Genomic DNA, 17,014 nt, shown 5'->3' with positions numbered 1-17,014 from the left:
AAGAGAGGAGGTGGAGGGGGAAGGAGCAGCAAATTATTTTGCAAAAGGTCTCTGGGCTGAAGCCATGCTTTTGTTTGAAAATGTAGATATATACACAGTGACTGCTAATGTTGAATATGACATCATGGTAATAATCTATGAGAAAGCCTGCATTGTAGGTCATGATGAAAATATGAAATTTTAGAACGATGAGAAGCTCCTAGAGCATCCTTTGCAGCATGTTTGGTCCTGTGTCCACAGCCTGTGGGATGAGGGAAACCAGCCCATAGAGGCCAACCTGGTGATTCTTGCCTGTGCCTCTGTTTCCCCAGCAAACCATTATTAATTCACCTGTCATCTTACTGAGAACCAGGAACTGAGGTTAGGATATCGCTGGTGCCCTGCCAGAGCTGGGCTGTGGATGGGAGGACCAGGGGAGTAGCCTGCCTTGGAGAAGGCCAGGCACCACTTTGGGGTCGGTGTTGTGCCCCAGAGGGGGAAGCTTTCCAAGAAGGTTTTTCCCTGTCCTGCTAGGAGAGGTGGAAACGCTGCCCACAAAAGAGAAGCAAAACTATTTTTATAGCCACTTACTCTTGCGCTTCCCTGGATTTTTCAGATACTGCAACAATGAATGTGGTCATGTTTGGGAGCTACTCAGCTACTGCAGTGTTGCAAGCTATATGAGGTAATACAGAAATATTCCATTCATTTCCACGGACCAGCTCCTTGGCCCTTTTCCAGCAGCTCTGTAAACTTGTAAAACCGATGGATCAGTTTCCCAAGGGTCTTTATTACCAAGACTTCTGACTTCTCAGAAACTGAAACAGCCTTACAGACTATTGCAAGGATGCAGAATGGCTAAAATAAGCTTTCATTTAGTGTTCCCTAGGGTTTTTGTGCCCGTCTTCTTCTCCCAAAGTCCCTTTTATGTCGTGTTTAGCACAGAAGAATGGGATGCGACTCTTAGGGCTTATCTCTGTCAACAGGAAGAGGTCACTTCAGAATGAAGTTAAGTGCTACCGCTCCCTTCCTCAAGGGCAGAGAAGACTGGGACAGCTGAGCAGAGGTTGTGTGTTGGGTCAGTCTGACAAATCTGCAGCTTTGGGCTGATTGGGATCTGCTTCCAATGAGGGACGGTTAAATATGTGCACAATCCAGCTTCGAAATGTAATCCTGCATGTGACTTAAACTCTACAAAACACTGTTAATTTGAATTTTATCATGTAAAACCAGAACCAGTGCATGTCTCTCAGCTGTCCTGCTTTGCTATCCATGTCCCTCTGTGTCGTTCAGGCAACCGACTCCTGACTGAAGCAGCCTGCTGTTCAGCTGGCTGTGCAGGGCACAGACTGGTTTTGGTAGGTACATCACCGTTACAGATGGAATAGAGGACTCATTTTGCATTTGGAAAAAAAAAAAAAGTTGTCAAGGTGATTCTGGTTTCTGAAAGACAAAATAATATTTGAACATATATATGATGTATTTATATATGAAATGTATATAACATGAGATATATGAAATGCACAATATATATATGATAAATTTATGTGTGTAATATATAATACTTTTATATATGAAACATAAATATACTGGTAAGGTTTTCCTTTTAACTAAAAAGGAAAAGAAAAAAAACCCACAGAACTGTCACTCATGAACGCCTCTGGATGATAAAAGCTGTCCCTTTCCCTTCCAGTTTCAAGCACGTAAATCGGAGGGGAGCAGAAGAACCACTTTGTTCCCCAGCCCTGCCCCCGGGTGTATAAATAGCCGCCTGGGTGGCTGCTGGAGTGCCTCTCATTCCAGAGATCTTTGGCCACCCTATTATCAAAACAGAAAGACTGACTTCACTCCCGCTCTCTGCTGACTGATATCATGCTGGAAACAGGTAAGGCGGCTGTGGCCATTGTCCTTGAATTGGCCACCTACTTCCAGAGGTCGAGCAAAGAGAAACGCGCTGCCAACATTCCTCCTTCACAAAATAAGCCGGTGCTTGAGCGGTCCTGGCTGACAAATGCTCTCCAGAGAGATGCAGAGCAACCATCCCAGGCAGGCTAACAAGGGGTATCGAGCTACAGTGCTGGGGAAGATGCGAAATGCGAGACAAAGCCCAGTGCCAATTTTAAACTCCGGAGCTGGAGCTGGGGAAGGTTTCCACTGGATGGTGAAAGGTCTGGGTCACCGACCAACGGTGACCCTGGGCAGCTGGGTAAGGACAGGGCTGTTGTCCCAGTCCTGGTGCTTGGGAGGCTGGCATTTACACCCGACACCATGATTTGGTGAAACCTTACTGTCAACATCAAAATTTCCTGCCCGCTTTCTGCTTTCATCTTCTTAGGCATAATACGAGTTCAGAGGCAATAGGTGGTGGCTAAAACCTTTCACTTATCCCCCTCCCATTTTCACTTTATTTTTTCCTTCCTCCCACTTTGTTGCTTTAATTAGTCCCTAATATACGTTGATATACGTCTCAGAGACACTGCAGCTACCCTTCGTGTAAGTGGGGTCACGCATTCAACATGTATGCCATGCCACAGATGATTGATGCCACCCTTCTGTCACTGTCAAGTTTCCTCTAAAACACGAGCTTAGAGGGTGAGGGGGTTGTATCCCTGTGCTTCAGAGAGTTGTTCTCATAGGAAGAGAAGGCAAGCACAGGCCGGTGCCTGGCTAATGTACCACAGACACCTCGTGCTCCTCCAAAGTGCTGTCAGCTCCTGGTTATCCCTGGATTGATGGTGCAGGCTGCAAGTCCCACCTGTAGCCACACAGATGCTGTGGGTTTCACAAGGCAGCTGCAGTAGGTCCGGCTTCACTTGCAGGTGTTTGAATTGCCCTTCCTCTACGGAAAACATTTTTCCATAGCTGGGGAAAAACATAGTAAATGTGCTCTTAGAGAATCACCTAGTTTCCACAATTTGGAGTTATCCATAATTGTGCCACCACCTCACTGATGGAAGCACAGAGAGAGATTTGCCTCTGAACAGCACTATTTCTTTTCCTCATTCCTTAATCTATGTAAGCCTTCCTCTAACAAAACTTAAAAAAAAAAAAAAGTCTACCACACTTTTTTTCCCCATCTTTTTTTGGTTTCCTATCCTGTTTTATGACAAGCCACTGTTGACACCATTCTTTACTTCTGCTGCTTTGCCAACATTGGCAGCATAACATTTGGTATCCAGGAAGACATTGTGTAATATCTTAACTTTTTAGTACTAGCACTGTTTCCTTCTTCATGCAGACCTCTGGGTGGGTTTTGACTCCTGATGGCTCTGCTCTGAACTTCACTACAGACCATGCTAACAATACCTCTCTGCCTTTTTTTTTTTTTTTTTTTTTTTTTCTGAAGCATAGCTTATTGGGCTTGGCAAAGGCAGCTCTCATCAGACCAACCTCACAACTTTCTTACCAACTGCTGGCATAAACAAAAGAAATGTGTCCTCTCCCAGCTCTAGTGCAGCATCTGATGTCCTCCCCCAATTCTGACGGTGAAGACCATCATTTTTACGTAAGGTATGCAGGAAGACCACAGCAGGCAATACTGCGAAATAAAGGACCAGGCAGAAAGCAGTTGATGGAGTTTATATGCATTCATATATGTAAACTTATACAGATGTATGTATAGATAAATTAAAAGGTCTGGAAATCATTCTTGTTTAATGTTTTCATTAGTGAACTAGGCATAAAGGCTACAAGTTTGCTGGTGAAACTAGTGGATAGTGAAAAGTTGGGAGGCACTATCAGGAGGGTGGAAAACCTGAAAAATATTATGGGAAGAAAATAAACCAAATGAAATTAATTTCAGAAGCATAGATGGCTAAAGAATGCATATGGAGATTATCATCAATAATTGCTGTTAGTCTGAAAAAGCAGAAGCTGAGGATAGAAGAAAAGTGGGCATAAAATGAAGCAGGCAACCGCATGGTACCTCTGAAGCACTGGTATAATTTTCTTCAGACAAGGAAATATCCTGGAATACGTTGAACAAAATGTTTCCAGTGGACATATTAATTCTGTTACAGAAGACGACATTGGTAAGGTGTTCCCAAGATGCTATACATGATTCGGATGTCTCATGTTCAGGGAAAATACAAATCTGAACAGGTGTAAAGAAAGGCTACTGAGATCACCGGGAGAGCCACTATCTTTCCTTACAAACAGAGGCGAGGCAAGCTCAACTCTCTTAGCCTAGGAAAATTAAGGTTGACAGGGGATACGATTTCCATCTAAAAATACGCAGGAGTGGAACCATGGAGAGGGAGAAGAACTATTTAAATTTGTCTGTGACTAAACTTACGCTGGAAATCAGATACAGGTTCCTGACCATTAAAACAAACAGAGGCAAGGACAGACTTCCGATAGGAACAGCTGGGACCAAAAAAAAAAAAGCACTAACACTTTAAAGATGTAATTTTGGTAGGGAAGAAAATGCTATAGCACCTTGGGAGGGAGAGGCAGGGGCTCAATGATGCTTTGTGTTCATCTGATTCCTGCATCCACACGAGGAATGTGTAGGGAGATGACAGTCTCGACGGGCAGCTAGAGATGCAGGATGTCCCTTTGGTTGTCCCTTTGGTCCGTTCTGTTATTCTTCATTTATGTCCAGTGTTTCAGCCAAAAATATTGGCACAGGCCAGGTTTCATTTTTCTGTCTGTGACACCCAGTTCTACGCGGCAGCTAACCTTGCAAAACCGACGAGGAACAGGAGTTTTCACAAGCAGCAAGAGGGATATAAATCACTTTAACATAATTCACACAAATATGGTGCTGGTGAGTGTAAATTTGGTACAAATTCTTCAAATGTATAAATATGAATGTCTCTGTTTCTTTTTCTCTCCGTTTTCCTTCATCAGTAAAGATTAGATGTCTTTTATTTACCGTGGGAATAGCTATTACTTGCTTTAATATTTTTTGTGGCCAGTGGCTAAAATAAGAGTTCCTTGACATGTTTTCAGGTCTCACTGCTCTCATGGTTATTTTATTTAATTTATTTATTTATTTTTCCCCAGAGAAATATAAGTTTAGAGGTGGTAGCAAAGGCCTACAGAGGCTTCTCTAAATCCCCCCCCCTTTTTTTTTTAATGGGTTTACCTAAATGGTTATAAGGGTTAGATCAGTCAGTGCAATAGGCAAGCTATGTTTAGTTAGTTAATTTCTGTACATTTGTAAATGCATTGTTGGACCTGATGATACACTCAAATTTCACCAGTTTGGACTACCTTGATATTTGTTTCAGTATAAAAAAAAAAAAGAACAAACAAAAAAAAAACACCATATAGAATCAACTGCAGTGGTTTGACTGACTTACAATGACAGCCCCAAAGTGCATTTTCAGACCGCCTCTGGCCAAACTGCATACGGATCTTGGGAAAAGGCTGCCTGTTGCTGTTGATGTCTGAAATAGTGGTGCTGGTGGGAAGAAAGGAGAAACGATGCCAGGGCTGAGGTGTGCCAGGCTGCTCCCCAGCTGCCAGGCAAAGCACTCATCACGCTCCAGCTTGCACCCATCCCCTCCCTTGCAATACCTTACATAAAAGATTAGAGCCTGAGCTGCACCTCTTCTCCCATGGCATTAATTAATATAAATAACTGCACAGATCACTCTGAAGGGTTGGATGTTTACCTGCCAAGCCCTACATAATTGGTGATTGCGGTGGATGTCAAGCCTAGCTTTGAGACATCACTCAGCAAGCCCTTCCCGCGCAGCTGATGGACTGCAATTAAACCACACCAAGCCACGGATTCCTGCAGAAACCCTTCCCTGCCATTAAGGAAAAGGAAATTTAAAAGAGTGAAGAGGGTAGATGATTGAAGTAGCTGCTCCTGTAACATGCTACGCTGTGTCAAGAATGGGAAACATGAAGTCTGAGGGGTTTTTTCCATGCATTGGTGTTGTTTAAGGAACAGCAAGGGATATAACAGTCTGGGGTAGGGTAATCCGGTAGTCGAGATCTGCACAGGAATTTGGAAGAACTGGTTTCAATTCTTCCTTTGAGAGTTGATTCCTTGCACATATAAATATTTATTGCCTGTGGATGCCAGATGTAAACGGTGGCAAATGCTTCACAGGGACCAGGGGTGGTGTGTGCGTAAATTGTCCACCTCATTGATTTTGTGATGATGTTATGCTTATTTTGGTGTGGGGAATTCTTTTTCTTTTTGATGTAAGAGAAGTTTATGAAGAGTGTGATGATAGTGAAGTAAGAGTATATTGTGATTATTCCTAAATATGCTTTTCACAGAGGTGAGGGGTGGAATGTAGTGGGTTTATGTGGCAAGGTTTTGGTAGCAGGGGGTCATAGGGGTGGCTTCTGTGAGAAGAATCTAGAAGCTGCCCCATGTTAGATAAGGGCCCTGCTGCTGACCAGAGCTGAGCCAATAAGTGATGATGTTTGCACCTCTGTGAGAGCAGATTTAAGAAAGGGAAAAAAAATGCTGCTACACAGCAGCTGGGAGAGAGAGAGAGGAGTGAGAAACAACCCTGCAGCCCTCAATGTCAGTGCAGCAGGAGGTGCTCCAGGTGCTGGAGCAGCAGTTCCCCTGCGGCCTGTGGAGAGGCCCCTGGTGGAGCAGGCTGTCCCCTGCAGCCCATGGGTCCCACGTGGAGCAGATCTCCATGCTGCAGCTCGTGGAGGAGCCCCCGGTGGAGCAGGTGGCCCTGCACTGATGGAGGCTGCGGCCTGTGGAGGACCCCCGTCGGAGCAGGCCCCAGGCTGGAGCTGCAGCCCATGGAGAGGAGCCCACACAGGAGCAGGGGGTCTGGGGGGAGCTGCTGCCCATGGGGGACCCATGCTGGAGCAGTTTGTTCCTGATGAATGGACCCCATGGTATGGACCCATATCTGGAGCATTTCTCGAAGAGCTGCTGCCTGTGGGAAGTCCATACAGGACCAGTTCAGGAAGGACGAAGGACGGCATCCCGTGGGAGGGACCCCATGTGGAGCAGGGGCAAAGAGTGAGTGTGAAGGAGCTGTGGAGATGAAGCATCATGGATTGACCACAGCCCCATTCCCTGTTCCCCTGGGCCACTCAGGGGGAGGAGGTGCAACAGGGTGGGTGGGGGGAAGGCATTTTTGGTTTTTCTTTTGTTTCTCACTTCTCTAGCTTGTTAGTAATAGGCAATAAATCTTACTATCTCCCTACTCTGAGTCTGTTTTGCCTGTCACGATAATTGTTGAGAGATCTCCCCATCCTTATCTCAACCCTCGAGCCCTTTGTGTTCTATTTTTCTTCCCCTTTGAGGAGGGGGAGTGAGAGCGGTTGTGGTGGAGCTCGGCTGCCCACCCAAATAAAACCACCACACAGAGCTGAGGATGAAGTAGGTTTCAGCCCCTAAAACAGCCCAGGTTTAACATGACAAGGATGTAATCTGGACTTCCTCAAAGGGCCCTTCGTGTTACCCAAAACAAAGAGATTGGGTTGGAGTGGCATTGATCCAGGCTAGCAGGGAAGAAATTTTTAACTTGTAGCACAGGCTGTGGCCTGCATGTAGGTGGCCCTTCCTATCCCTGAGATGGAGAAATAAAATAGGTTGGAGTAGCTTCTAGTTTCTGGATGAACGACCCAGCTTTGGATGTGCCTGTTCAGTCACTGCAAAGGAATCAGGTAATGACATACTTATTTCCTTTGTTTGCACGATTTACCAAATTTCAGGGGGACGCAGTGAATAAGGGCTATTTTATTAGCAGCTATCACTTTTTCTTTAAAAAGAAAAGCACTATTAAAAAAAAAATAAAGAAGGGTTGATAAGCTAAAATAAAGAAGAATTCAGGATGCAAAAAAAGACCATAAATCCGCTTATAGCAGTAAGAGCTTGAATGGCTATCTGTTTGAAGTGGGAAGAGTAATGTTGTTAACATTTCAATCTAATGAATGCCACGGGCTTAAAATTGTACTGAGCAGCACCATTATGAGTGAAACTGCTATAGAAATTGAAGCTGTAAGGTGAGAATATGCAGCCGGTGGAAAAAACGGGCTGAGGACAAGTCAGGGTGGATGGCACACCCAGAGGAAAAACAGGGGAGGAACAAATAAAAAAAGGTGAGAAGTGAGAGGAGAGATAAGGTAAACTTGACTGTGTTTGGTTTTTGTTTTGTTTTGTTTTTGACTAACAAAGCTGACACAAAGTGAATTGTGTGGGCTCAGCTGCTCAGTGCCTGCTCCTGCACAAGGAAACAAGTCTTCAGGGAGTTAGGGTGATCGACAGGATGCATGGGAGAGGATGTAATTCAGTGCTGGGTATCTCTGCAAACCAGGGACAGGAAAAAGAAAAAGAAAATAGAAAATAAGACAGAAAAATAAAAGTGTTTCTGTGATACCAGTTTGAGGCGGTTTAGGATTCACCACGACTGAAGCATAAAAGCTTGCCCTGTCAAAAAGCTGACTGCAGCCTCAGCTTCTCAGAAACACTTAGAACATGCCTAATGTATTTCATTGCTGGGCAGAGAGTTATCTTGGAATAAGCTCTTAGGACAGGGATGATATTCGCATTCTGAATTCACATTTAGAGTGAATTAAACCTAAGGAGAGGGTTACTTCACGGTGGATCCAGCTGCACACTGACTACAACTTGCAGTAACGTTACCTCTGGAAGAAAAGCAAAAGTGAAAGTAGTAGTGCAGCACAAGCACAGCCTGCAGTTCTCTGTCTCAGCACACAGAAAGCAAGTGTTAGATTAACTGCTGTTTAATTGAGAATTATTTCACTGTGAATTGTTAATCTGTTCATAATTTATGGTCTCTTTTTGCATTTATGAGTTCTTTTGTGTACTTCAGGACCGCAGGTGATGTTCTCCAGCAGGTTCTGCAGTACCCATTACCCAGCACCTAAGGCATTTCATTAGCATTTAAACAAGACTTAAGTGCCTGAGTAATTTTGAGATAGGCTGCATCTGCGTAGCTAGCTGACTACTGCATTTAATTAATTTCCAGACTTCTTCCTTCCTCATTCAGGGGGAAAAAAATACAAGCTCTGTCTGAAATGCGGTGGCAGTAGAAAGAACAGGCAGGCCATGGTTCTGGCTGCTGCCGAGGTTTGTCCTCCATTCGCTGTCTCTCTTTTCACCATTCAGCCCTAATGAAAAGCTTTCTCAAAGAGGAGAATATTTGAAAACATACCAAGAATGACAGGATCTCAAACGGCCTCTGGAGAGTGTGAGGGAAAACAGGCTCATTTGTCACAAGGGGATCAGGCTGTGGAGAAGTGGTGATGGCCCCAAAGACCATCAGCTGGGAGCAATGCTGGCCAGGATGCGATGTATGGGCACAACACAAGGTGGGCACGGTGGCACTAGGGATGCCCACCAGCCAAAGCCTCCCTGCGAGTTCCCCTTCAGTCTTGCTGAATTAGTCCTGAGATGGCCTGTCCCCACCTAGCTCAGGCAAGTGATTCATCCACAAATAAAAGCCACAGGCTTTTGCAGAAATGAAATGGAAAAGGATGTTTTTCGTTGATGTGGCTAGCTAGTAGCCCAGGATAAGTGCGAAACTCTGGGCTATGTGCTCTGGTGAACTGCAAGCAGCTTGCTGTCCAACTGACTGGCACAGGGACACGCTGACCTTGGAGGCACCACGTGGGTCACAGTGGGGAGCGGGCGCCTGGAGCTCTTTCTCCTCTAATAAATGAAACAGTGTGAGGGTGACCTAAGGCCCTTGTGACACAATGAAAAATCCCTGGGATGGGGAATTTTTACCTCTGTGAATTAAAATCATGTGAGAGAGTCTGTGTGTGTGTGTGTGTGTGTAATGGGGATTTTCAGTTTTGCTTGATTAAAGACACTTCTTAATGTGAACAGAGCAGGGTAAGGAAGACAGATTTCCAGAAGAGTGGTTCTGGTATATTAGTCTGGATCTTGGATGCTTTTATTGTTGAGATGTGGTTTGAGGGGCACTCGGCTTAGTCAGGGCTGCTGAGGAGGTGCACAGCTCCCTGGGACAACATTAAAACCCCCCTATTAAAGCTCACAAAACTAGGACTGGGAGGATGAGGGACAGTGCCACCCTATTCTTAAACAAGGACAGATAGGCTGGACAGGATCATGGTAAAGAATTGTGTTGCATTGGCTGTGATAAACTCAGATTTAAAACTTTCTTCTGCACTCTTTCTCCACAGCAAATCTATGCTTGAAGAGCGGATTGAAATTATCGCAGTTGTGGTGCTACTGCTAATGAGACGCCTGTCTCTTTCCCAACCACTTTCATTTGTAATCACTTTTAATGAATGTGAAATAGAGAAGGGAGGGAACCTCGAGCCTCCCCCAGCTGTGAGACACAGCTGAACCTGCAGTGGTATCGCTGCTGCATCTTCACCCTGCTTCTCCCCACTGCAAGGCATCAGCCAGCAGGTCAGTAAAGCACTACAGCATGCTGCCTGGCCTGCCTCTGACCAAACGAGGCTGTGGGTTGTCAGTCTGAAAGTCTTTGTGATAAATGACTATTCTGCTGGCGGGCAAGCCCACGGTATAACTCTTTTCATAATCTGATCAAGCTTCACCTTAAAACCAGTTTGATTCCTAGCACCCAGTCCTCCAGAAACCTCCCTTTCCTCCTTACTGATTCCTAAATTGAATTTATTTGTGGTCACTTTATACCCATGTGTTCTTGTGCCAGCATTGTCTTTTGGTTAAGCACTTCTCCTGCCTCACTGCTGTTCTCAGCTTTGAAGTACTTTGGGAGACGCTTATATCCCTGTTACATTACTCTGTTGTAAATAAAGCAAAGTTTTGCCCTTTTTGTAGAAATTTCCCTGTAAGACAGCTGTGGCAGCCTACATGTACTGTGCCTGTCGTGTGCTGGGGGGGGACACTTTTGGGGGCGGCAATGTGCGGAGACCCAGCACCCCTTCGTTGGCCCTTGCATTTCACAGGTGTGCTTTTAGATAGTTGTGCGCAAAGCAAAACAAGAAAAAAAACAAAGGAAAAAAAAAAGAAAAAGCGCATTTCCCTATTCAAAAATAGTTATTATTTATAATTAATAATAATAATGAACTCCAGGGCAGCCCGGGAGCGGTGCGTTTGAGGATTTCCAGCTCCGCGCTCCGCTCCGGGCGCGCCCCGCCCCTGCCCCCGTCCCTGCCGTGCTGAGCCAAACCGAGCCGAGCCGTGCCGAGCCGTGCCGGGGGAGGAGCAGCAGCAGACGGAAGTGCAAACAAGAGCGGGGGGACGGAGCCGCCGCCCGGCAGACGCCGCGGGTGTCCTTGCCGCTCCGCGCCCTGCACCGGGTGGTGAGCGAGAGGCGAAGGGGCGAGGAAGAGGAGGAGGAGCGGAGAGCCGGCAGGTTGGGCGGTGGGTTTGAAACTCTTCGGGACTTCTTGTAGCTTGATTTCACCTTGGGCTGTACTGTTACCGTGGTCCCGAGGGGGGCTGGGGGGGCGCCCCGTGTCTATGCGGATGCGGGGTGCTGCTGGGTCGCCTGCCCCAGGGACGGGCTGCCTGGCTCGGCTCGGCTTGGCACGGCTCGGCTCAGGAGCTGCTGGGGACCGCCTCGGGGAGGCAGACGGGGCTTAGGCAGTAGGGCCGGGGGCTTGGGGTCCGTGCCGCCTGTCCCCGCGGCTCTGCGTTTTGAGGTTCCCCCGCTGCCAGGGCCCGAGCCAGCGGGAGTTTGATAAAATAAGCGCAAGTTGCACAATTTCGCCCTTGGCCGGTCGGTTGTGCAAGGCGGGGTTGGTGGGTTGTAGCGCTTTCTCGTAGGTGCTGCCCTGGTGTGCTGTAAGAAGTGTGTGGCATTAAATTTGGGGGGTCTCCCCCCTCTGCCGCTCCTTCCTGCTCAGTTTGTAAGGCTGGAGGTGTGGGCACAGCAGCATCGAGGGGGTGAGAAAGTAAAGGTGAGGGATGCTGAGAGCCGTGCCCAGCATTTCAGCCGGCAGTCTCTTCCTTCCCAACTCTATTTGCTTTGAACAGAGAGGAAAAAACCCTGTATCCTTTCCTAATGTAACTTAGTCTTTTCCTAACGCTGTTACTGTAACTAGCTGTTATACTTTGAAGGCTTGCGCAGTTTTTTTCCCCCAGTTTGGGCTGATAGGTAAAGCCTTGTGCCTGTGGCACGTGTGCCGCTCGCTAGATGTGGCTGTGGTTCGTGGTGACCTGTCACTGGGGTGGACCTCATTCAGAGGGAACGAAAGGCATTCCTACTTTCCTACAGAAAGAAGCCTGTGACTAACTAAAATCCTCTTTTCAGGAGGAGTTAGAGGAGTTGTAGTTCTTGCTTCAGTGCTGAGGGAGAGACCCAGCTCACACTCGGCAGAGGCTTTCTCTTTCCTTCCTCCTCTCCAGCTGCAGGAAGGGTCAGGGTGTGTGCTCCCCTCTCCGTACGCCAGTGCCCGCTGAGGCGTTTCGGGGTGTGCTGAGACGGCACATGGGGCCAGAGCTGCCCAGGTAGCTCAGCTTCTGCTTCCTCAGAGCTATCTCCTTGTCCCACCTTAGGCCAGCAGCCGTGCTTGGCTTATTTGAACGGCTGTCAGCGTGAGCATGGCTACAAACTCTGCTGTCGGATTTAGAAATTATGATTTAGAGTAGCAGGTCTCTGTGGTTCTGTGAGGTGAACCCAGAAACATGTGCTACCGACACCTCTTGGGGAGTGACTTTAAATGTCCTTCCATGCACCTACGTGGCTGCGGTGGCACCTCGGGCAGCCCACAAGGCCGGGCTGCATTTTCAAAATCTCTTGCCTCAAAAATAAAATCTCCCACCTGTGTATGAAGAGGTCACACTCAGCTTGGTGGGTTTGCAGCCCGCTTTCTCCAGTTTGACTGGGGTGCCACCTTAAATGTCAATATACAAGTCTGGAATCTGGCTGCGCCACGGTGTAGGCTTACACCCGCGCACGCTGGTGTGTACTTTGCCTCGCTTCAACCATATAAAAATAGACGGGATCCACTACCTAAGATGTCATTGTAATGTTACTTATCTGAGGTGAAACTGAAGCCCTTATCTCTGACTCTGAGCGGCAATTAAGTGCAGAGGTTGCCTTTTAAAGGTAATTTGTTGCCCACATTTGTGTGGAGGGGAGGGAGATACTTGGGCTTTGCTTTGTTTTTTTTTTTTTTTTTCTTCCCCAACATTAAGATGCAGCTGTGAGTATGTTAACTTTGCTAAATCTGAGACTTGTTAATATGTGTTTCATCTGTAGCATTGTTATACCAATATAAAGTTACGCTATAAAAACAAGGTCAGGGTTTTTATTTTCTTCTGATTAACCTCAAAGTTGTGACATTTTGACGTCATTTTAAAGATGTCAGACCATAATGTGTTTAGAAACAAGTTCTGAGCTGATGACATTTCAGCATGTGGTACTTTTTTTTTTTTAGAAATGAATGTGTAGGTGCTGGGAGTTTCTTCTGTACTTGGATTTAAGGGATATTATCAATTCATGCTTGTCCCAACATTGAGGTTTGTCCCCCCCCAATATTCTGTTAGTAAGAAGTACTTGTCAAATGTCTATGTGCCTCTCTTGAGATCCAAATACTTCAGCATCAGAGATCTTAAGTCTTAAGCCCATGTTAACAGCTCCGTATGTTTCTTCCTAAGCTATTGAGGACAACAGAGTGTGAGGAATAAAAGTATAAGTAATGACAGACCTGGTGTGGATTTTTGGCTGTTCTCATTGTATGGAAATAAGGATGTTAAAATGGTACACAGTGCCTTTTATTTTTATCTTCTTTAAATTAAAAGCATAATCCTCTTCCACAGGCATCGATTCTTTGGCTTGGATCCTTGAACACTGAACATCATGAGCAACTACACCGTGTCTCTTGTCGGCCCGGCTCCTTGGGGTTTCAGGCTCCAAGGTGGCAAGGATTTCAACATGCCCCTGTCCATCTCTCGGGTGAGTGCATTTACCTCTCTGCTTGCATGCAGGTGTCTGTTATGCTGTGGTCTGCCTGCAGCATTCAGACCACAGAGCCATGAATTACGGGTGCTGGGCTCAGCTTGCCCCATGGCACAGAGGGCTGTTTGCAGGGGGGGGAACAAAGCTGGTAAAATACAACTTCTGCATAGTTTGAAGGCTCCAAGGAAACTACATTTTCATCAGAGATGGTTGTTTTATCCGCGTTCTAATTTGTGCAATGAAACAAACAGAAAGCACCATTGAATTTCCCTCCCTGTGCACCCTCAGAGAACAGCAATGGGAGGCTGGCAGGAAACGGGCTGTTTTCTGCATGGGGCTGAGCCTGTGCAGTTCACATGGGAGGCAGCAGAGAAAAAATGCTCATGCTTCCATTGTTTATTCAGCCCTTAACAGTTAGAGAATCTTCTGGTGTCTGTTCTCACAAATCCCACTATTTGCAATAAAAAGGCACTTAAGTGACAGGATTTATGAATAGCGGCTCGTCAGCGTGTGCCTGGGTGAACATCCCACTTTCTCATGATTTTTTTTTTATAGAGTATGTGCTCTTAACTGATATTCAAAGGATTTAAGGAACTAAGTCAAAACAAATGTGATCTTTGTACCCAGGTGCTGTCTAACTGGTTTCCTACTTTTAAAACTGTTTTCAGTGAAGAATTTTCTTTCTACGTGGGCTGAGTTTCAAAACCTTCCTCAGACAACTGAAACACTTTATGTGCGCAATGTAGGAACAGAATTTGCATCATAAAATTGATGGGAGCATTGGAAATTTGTGGGTGAACAAAACTGGCTCCTCGTGGCTCTTGACCCTAGCACCTTTAAAATGTGATTTGTGCTGTGGAAGTGTTTATGTATAAATGACAACTTCTCTGTCAGCAGCTCGCCTCCCCCTCCTGCATATTCGTGCAGTTTAGTGACAAAGATGAATTATTTTTTACACCTGTTGGGACTGCAGAATTGATACTGCACTGGGAGAGGGAGCAGGTTTCTATTTGGGTTTATGCATCATGGCAATATTTTTAGCTAATCTCAACTAGCGATTCAAAGCCTGCCAGTTCATTTAGACATGGCTAATCTTAGTTGCCTATGGATTATGCTGGTGAAATTAAAATACGGTTTGACTCTGAGAAAATATTTATTAATTAGCCTAGATGAGTATTTTATCACATTAGTTGAATGTGCTGTGCCCTGACTGTAGGAAGCAGCGTGAAGGAATCAGCCTAAATAGCTATGTATAAAAGCCCGAGTTATGGAATTCCCTACTGACAGGCGTCCATGCCCACACGAGCAGAGCATAAGGAAAGGTGGGGACCAGGGTGGCTTTAGGGCTCTGACAGTACATGGGGAGGGGAAGCACAATATTTCATTCGCATGGTGTACCTCAGCTCTGCTCCACGGCTGAGCCATCTCTTTTTATTTGGAGTTAAGATTGTGCAGATATTGGACTGCCTGGTGCTTTTTTAGTTTTTAAACCTTTGGATCAAAAAAGTGCTTAGTTCTGGTAAGCCAATCCGGCTTTGGCCCGATAGCTGGAAGAATTCAGTGCTGTGTTCCTGGTATGCTGGAACAGCCTGTACCATTCACCCCCCCCACACCCTTTCTTTTCCTGATGAAGCATAAATGCCTTCCTGCATCTGAAGACTGCTAATTGAATTATTTTAGCAAAACAGTAATGAGACAGCAGAATTATGTTCTTTGGCAAGGAGGACCTCTTCCCCCCCCCGCCTTCAGTTTGTGCTCTGGATGCTGAGGACGATTCTGGCTGCTTTGCTGAGGGCTAATTTCCTGCTTTAGTTTAGTTTCAGCTCCTTGAAATTAAGTTCAAATAAAGTACAGTTTACAAAGCACAGAAAATGCACTGTTTTCTAATGCTGTTTATCTGAAAAGCTCATCTCTTATTACTAATAATTTGAACAAATTAAGATCTCATATGTTTCCTGGAGAAAGTTTTCGGTAAGCTATTAGGCAGTGCATGGAATGTCATTTCAATGGGAGTATTTGTTGTTGCCTCTGTGTGGTAAAGTCAGTCTGTTTTGTGTTCTCCAGTTCAAATTTTTAGTGTCAGTTAGTGTTACGGTATAATAGGCTAACATTAATGCAGGGGTAGCAATAACACTTTAACACTAGCATGTTATAGACTCATTGCAATGTCATAAGCAATAGCATGGCTTTATTGCCTCAGAATTGCTACAAATACAGCTGCACACATCTCATGGTATATAATGTACGCAATGTTTGGAATATCCTTATAGGTAGTGGAAGAAATCAATGCATGCAGTATCTGTGGTTACATATACTCTTATAAGGCTGGACTTCAGCTGGGTGGCTCCTTGGGAAGGGACTTGTTGAGCCCTATTGAGTGCCATTACTTGGGTCAGAAATCCAAAGGCAGGAAGGTGTGTTGGGAGAGGTTGGGGTGGGATTGTGGTCAGGGTGTGGAGTAGGGGTATGGCTCTTGCAAAAAGAGTCCTCAGTGAGGAGGCAGCTGCTATGAGAATAAAAAAATTTGTTCTTTACCCTTCCACCAGGAATGAAAGGCAGGCTGAGGTGGTAGATCTCCATCTTTTATTAACAATAAACTGTTGAAGTGGCTCAAGTCACCACATGCAGCTGTACTGTGGGGCTTCCAGGTTCTGTAGTGGTACTCACATAATGAGAGATTGCAAACTGTGGCTAGTTAACCCCTGGTGAAGAAAGTAGAAATTACTGCAGCTGATGTATGCAAGCTTACATTACTGAGTTGCTATCCTCACTTGTTCCTGTGGCATTTTACATTAATTGAGGGAACAAGGAGAACAATTGTTTCTTTAAGACCCATGTTGTAATGCAAAACTGAAAGATGGAAGCCTAGAGCAAATAAGAACAAATTATTGTTAAAGAGTACTGTGAAGTTAACAATGTTCTAGCGGATGTAGTTATTGTAGGAAATAATTAATTCTATGGTAGAAAAAGCTTAACATCTGTCCATCACTGTGTAATATATGCAGTCATGTGAAATGACACATACCATCATGCAACTTACCTTCATATGAATTAATTGATCACTTCTGAATCAACACAGAATACTAAAAAGGCAGCTAATTATTCAGCACCTCCATCTCAAGCTTCAGTTACAAGTCTCTGGTAGGTTTCTGGGACTGGAGGAAGTGTCCCAGTGCTTGGGTGTTAGCTCTGCCATGAGACTTACATCATAGACC

The 17,014-nt window shown here is 45.5% G+C and overlaps 2 protein-coding genes across 12 annotated transcripts in view; both read left to right on the top strand.

Annotated features, from left to right (window-relative positions):
* Positions 1–3,625, top strand: part of LOC118245973 (melanopsin-like) — a 57,573-nt gene extending 53,948 nt beyond the window's left edge. For 2 of the 3 annotated variants that reach the window (XR_004778061.2, XM_035542691.1), the window contains 3 exons: positions 596–1,337; positions 1,673–1,864; positions 3,326–3,625. The gene's annotated coding sequence lies outside the window, so the exon portion shown is untranslated. The remainder of the gene's footprint in view (positions 1–595; positions 1,338–1,672; positions 1,865–3,325) is intronic. The other variant, XR_004778064.2, reaches the window with a different exon arrangement.
* A 7,415-nt stretch (positions 3,626–11,040) lies between these two features.
* PDLIM5 (PDZ and LIM domain 5) overlaps positions 11,041–17,014 on the top strand; it is a 130,918-nt gene continuing 124,944 nt past the window's right edge. The window contains exons 1-2 of one of the 9 annotated variants that reach the window (XM_035542892.1): positions 11,041–11,257; positions 13,661–13,796. In XM_035542892.1, coding sequence (XP_035398785.1) covers positions 13,701–13,796 — 96 coding nt within the window. In that variant the 5' untranslated portion in view covers positions 11,041–11,257; positions 13,661–13,700. The other 8 variants (XM_035542976.1, XM_050710252.1, XM_050710251.1 and 5 more) reach the window with 8 other exon arrangements.

This window comes from Cygnus atratus, chromosome 4, assembly GCF_013377495.2.
Source record: "Cygnus atratus isolate AKBS03 ecotype Queensland, Australia chromosome 4, CAtr_DNAZoo_HiC_assembly, whole genome shotgun sequence".
Lineage (NCBI taxonomy): Eukaryota > Metazoa > Chordata > Aves > Anseriformes > Anatidae > Cygnus > Cygnus atratus.
Note: the sequence above shows the minus strand (reverse complement) of the source record. Positions and strands in the feature narration are given on the sequence as shown.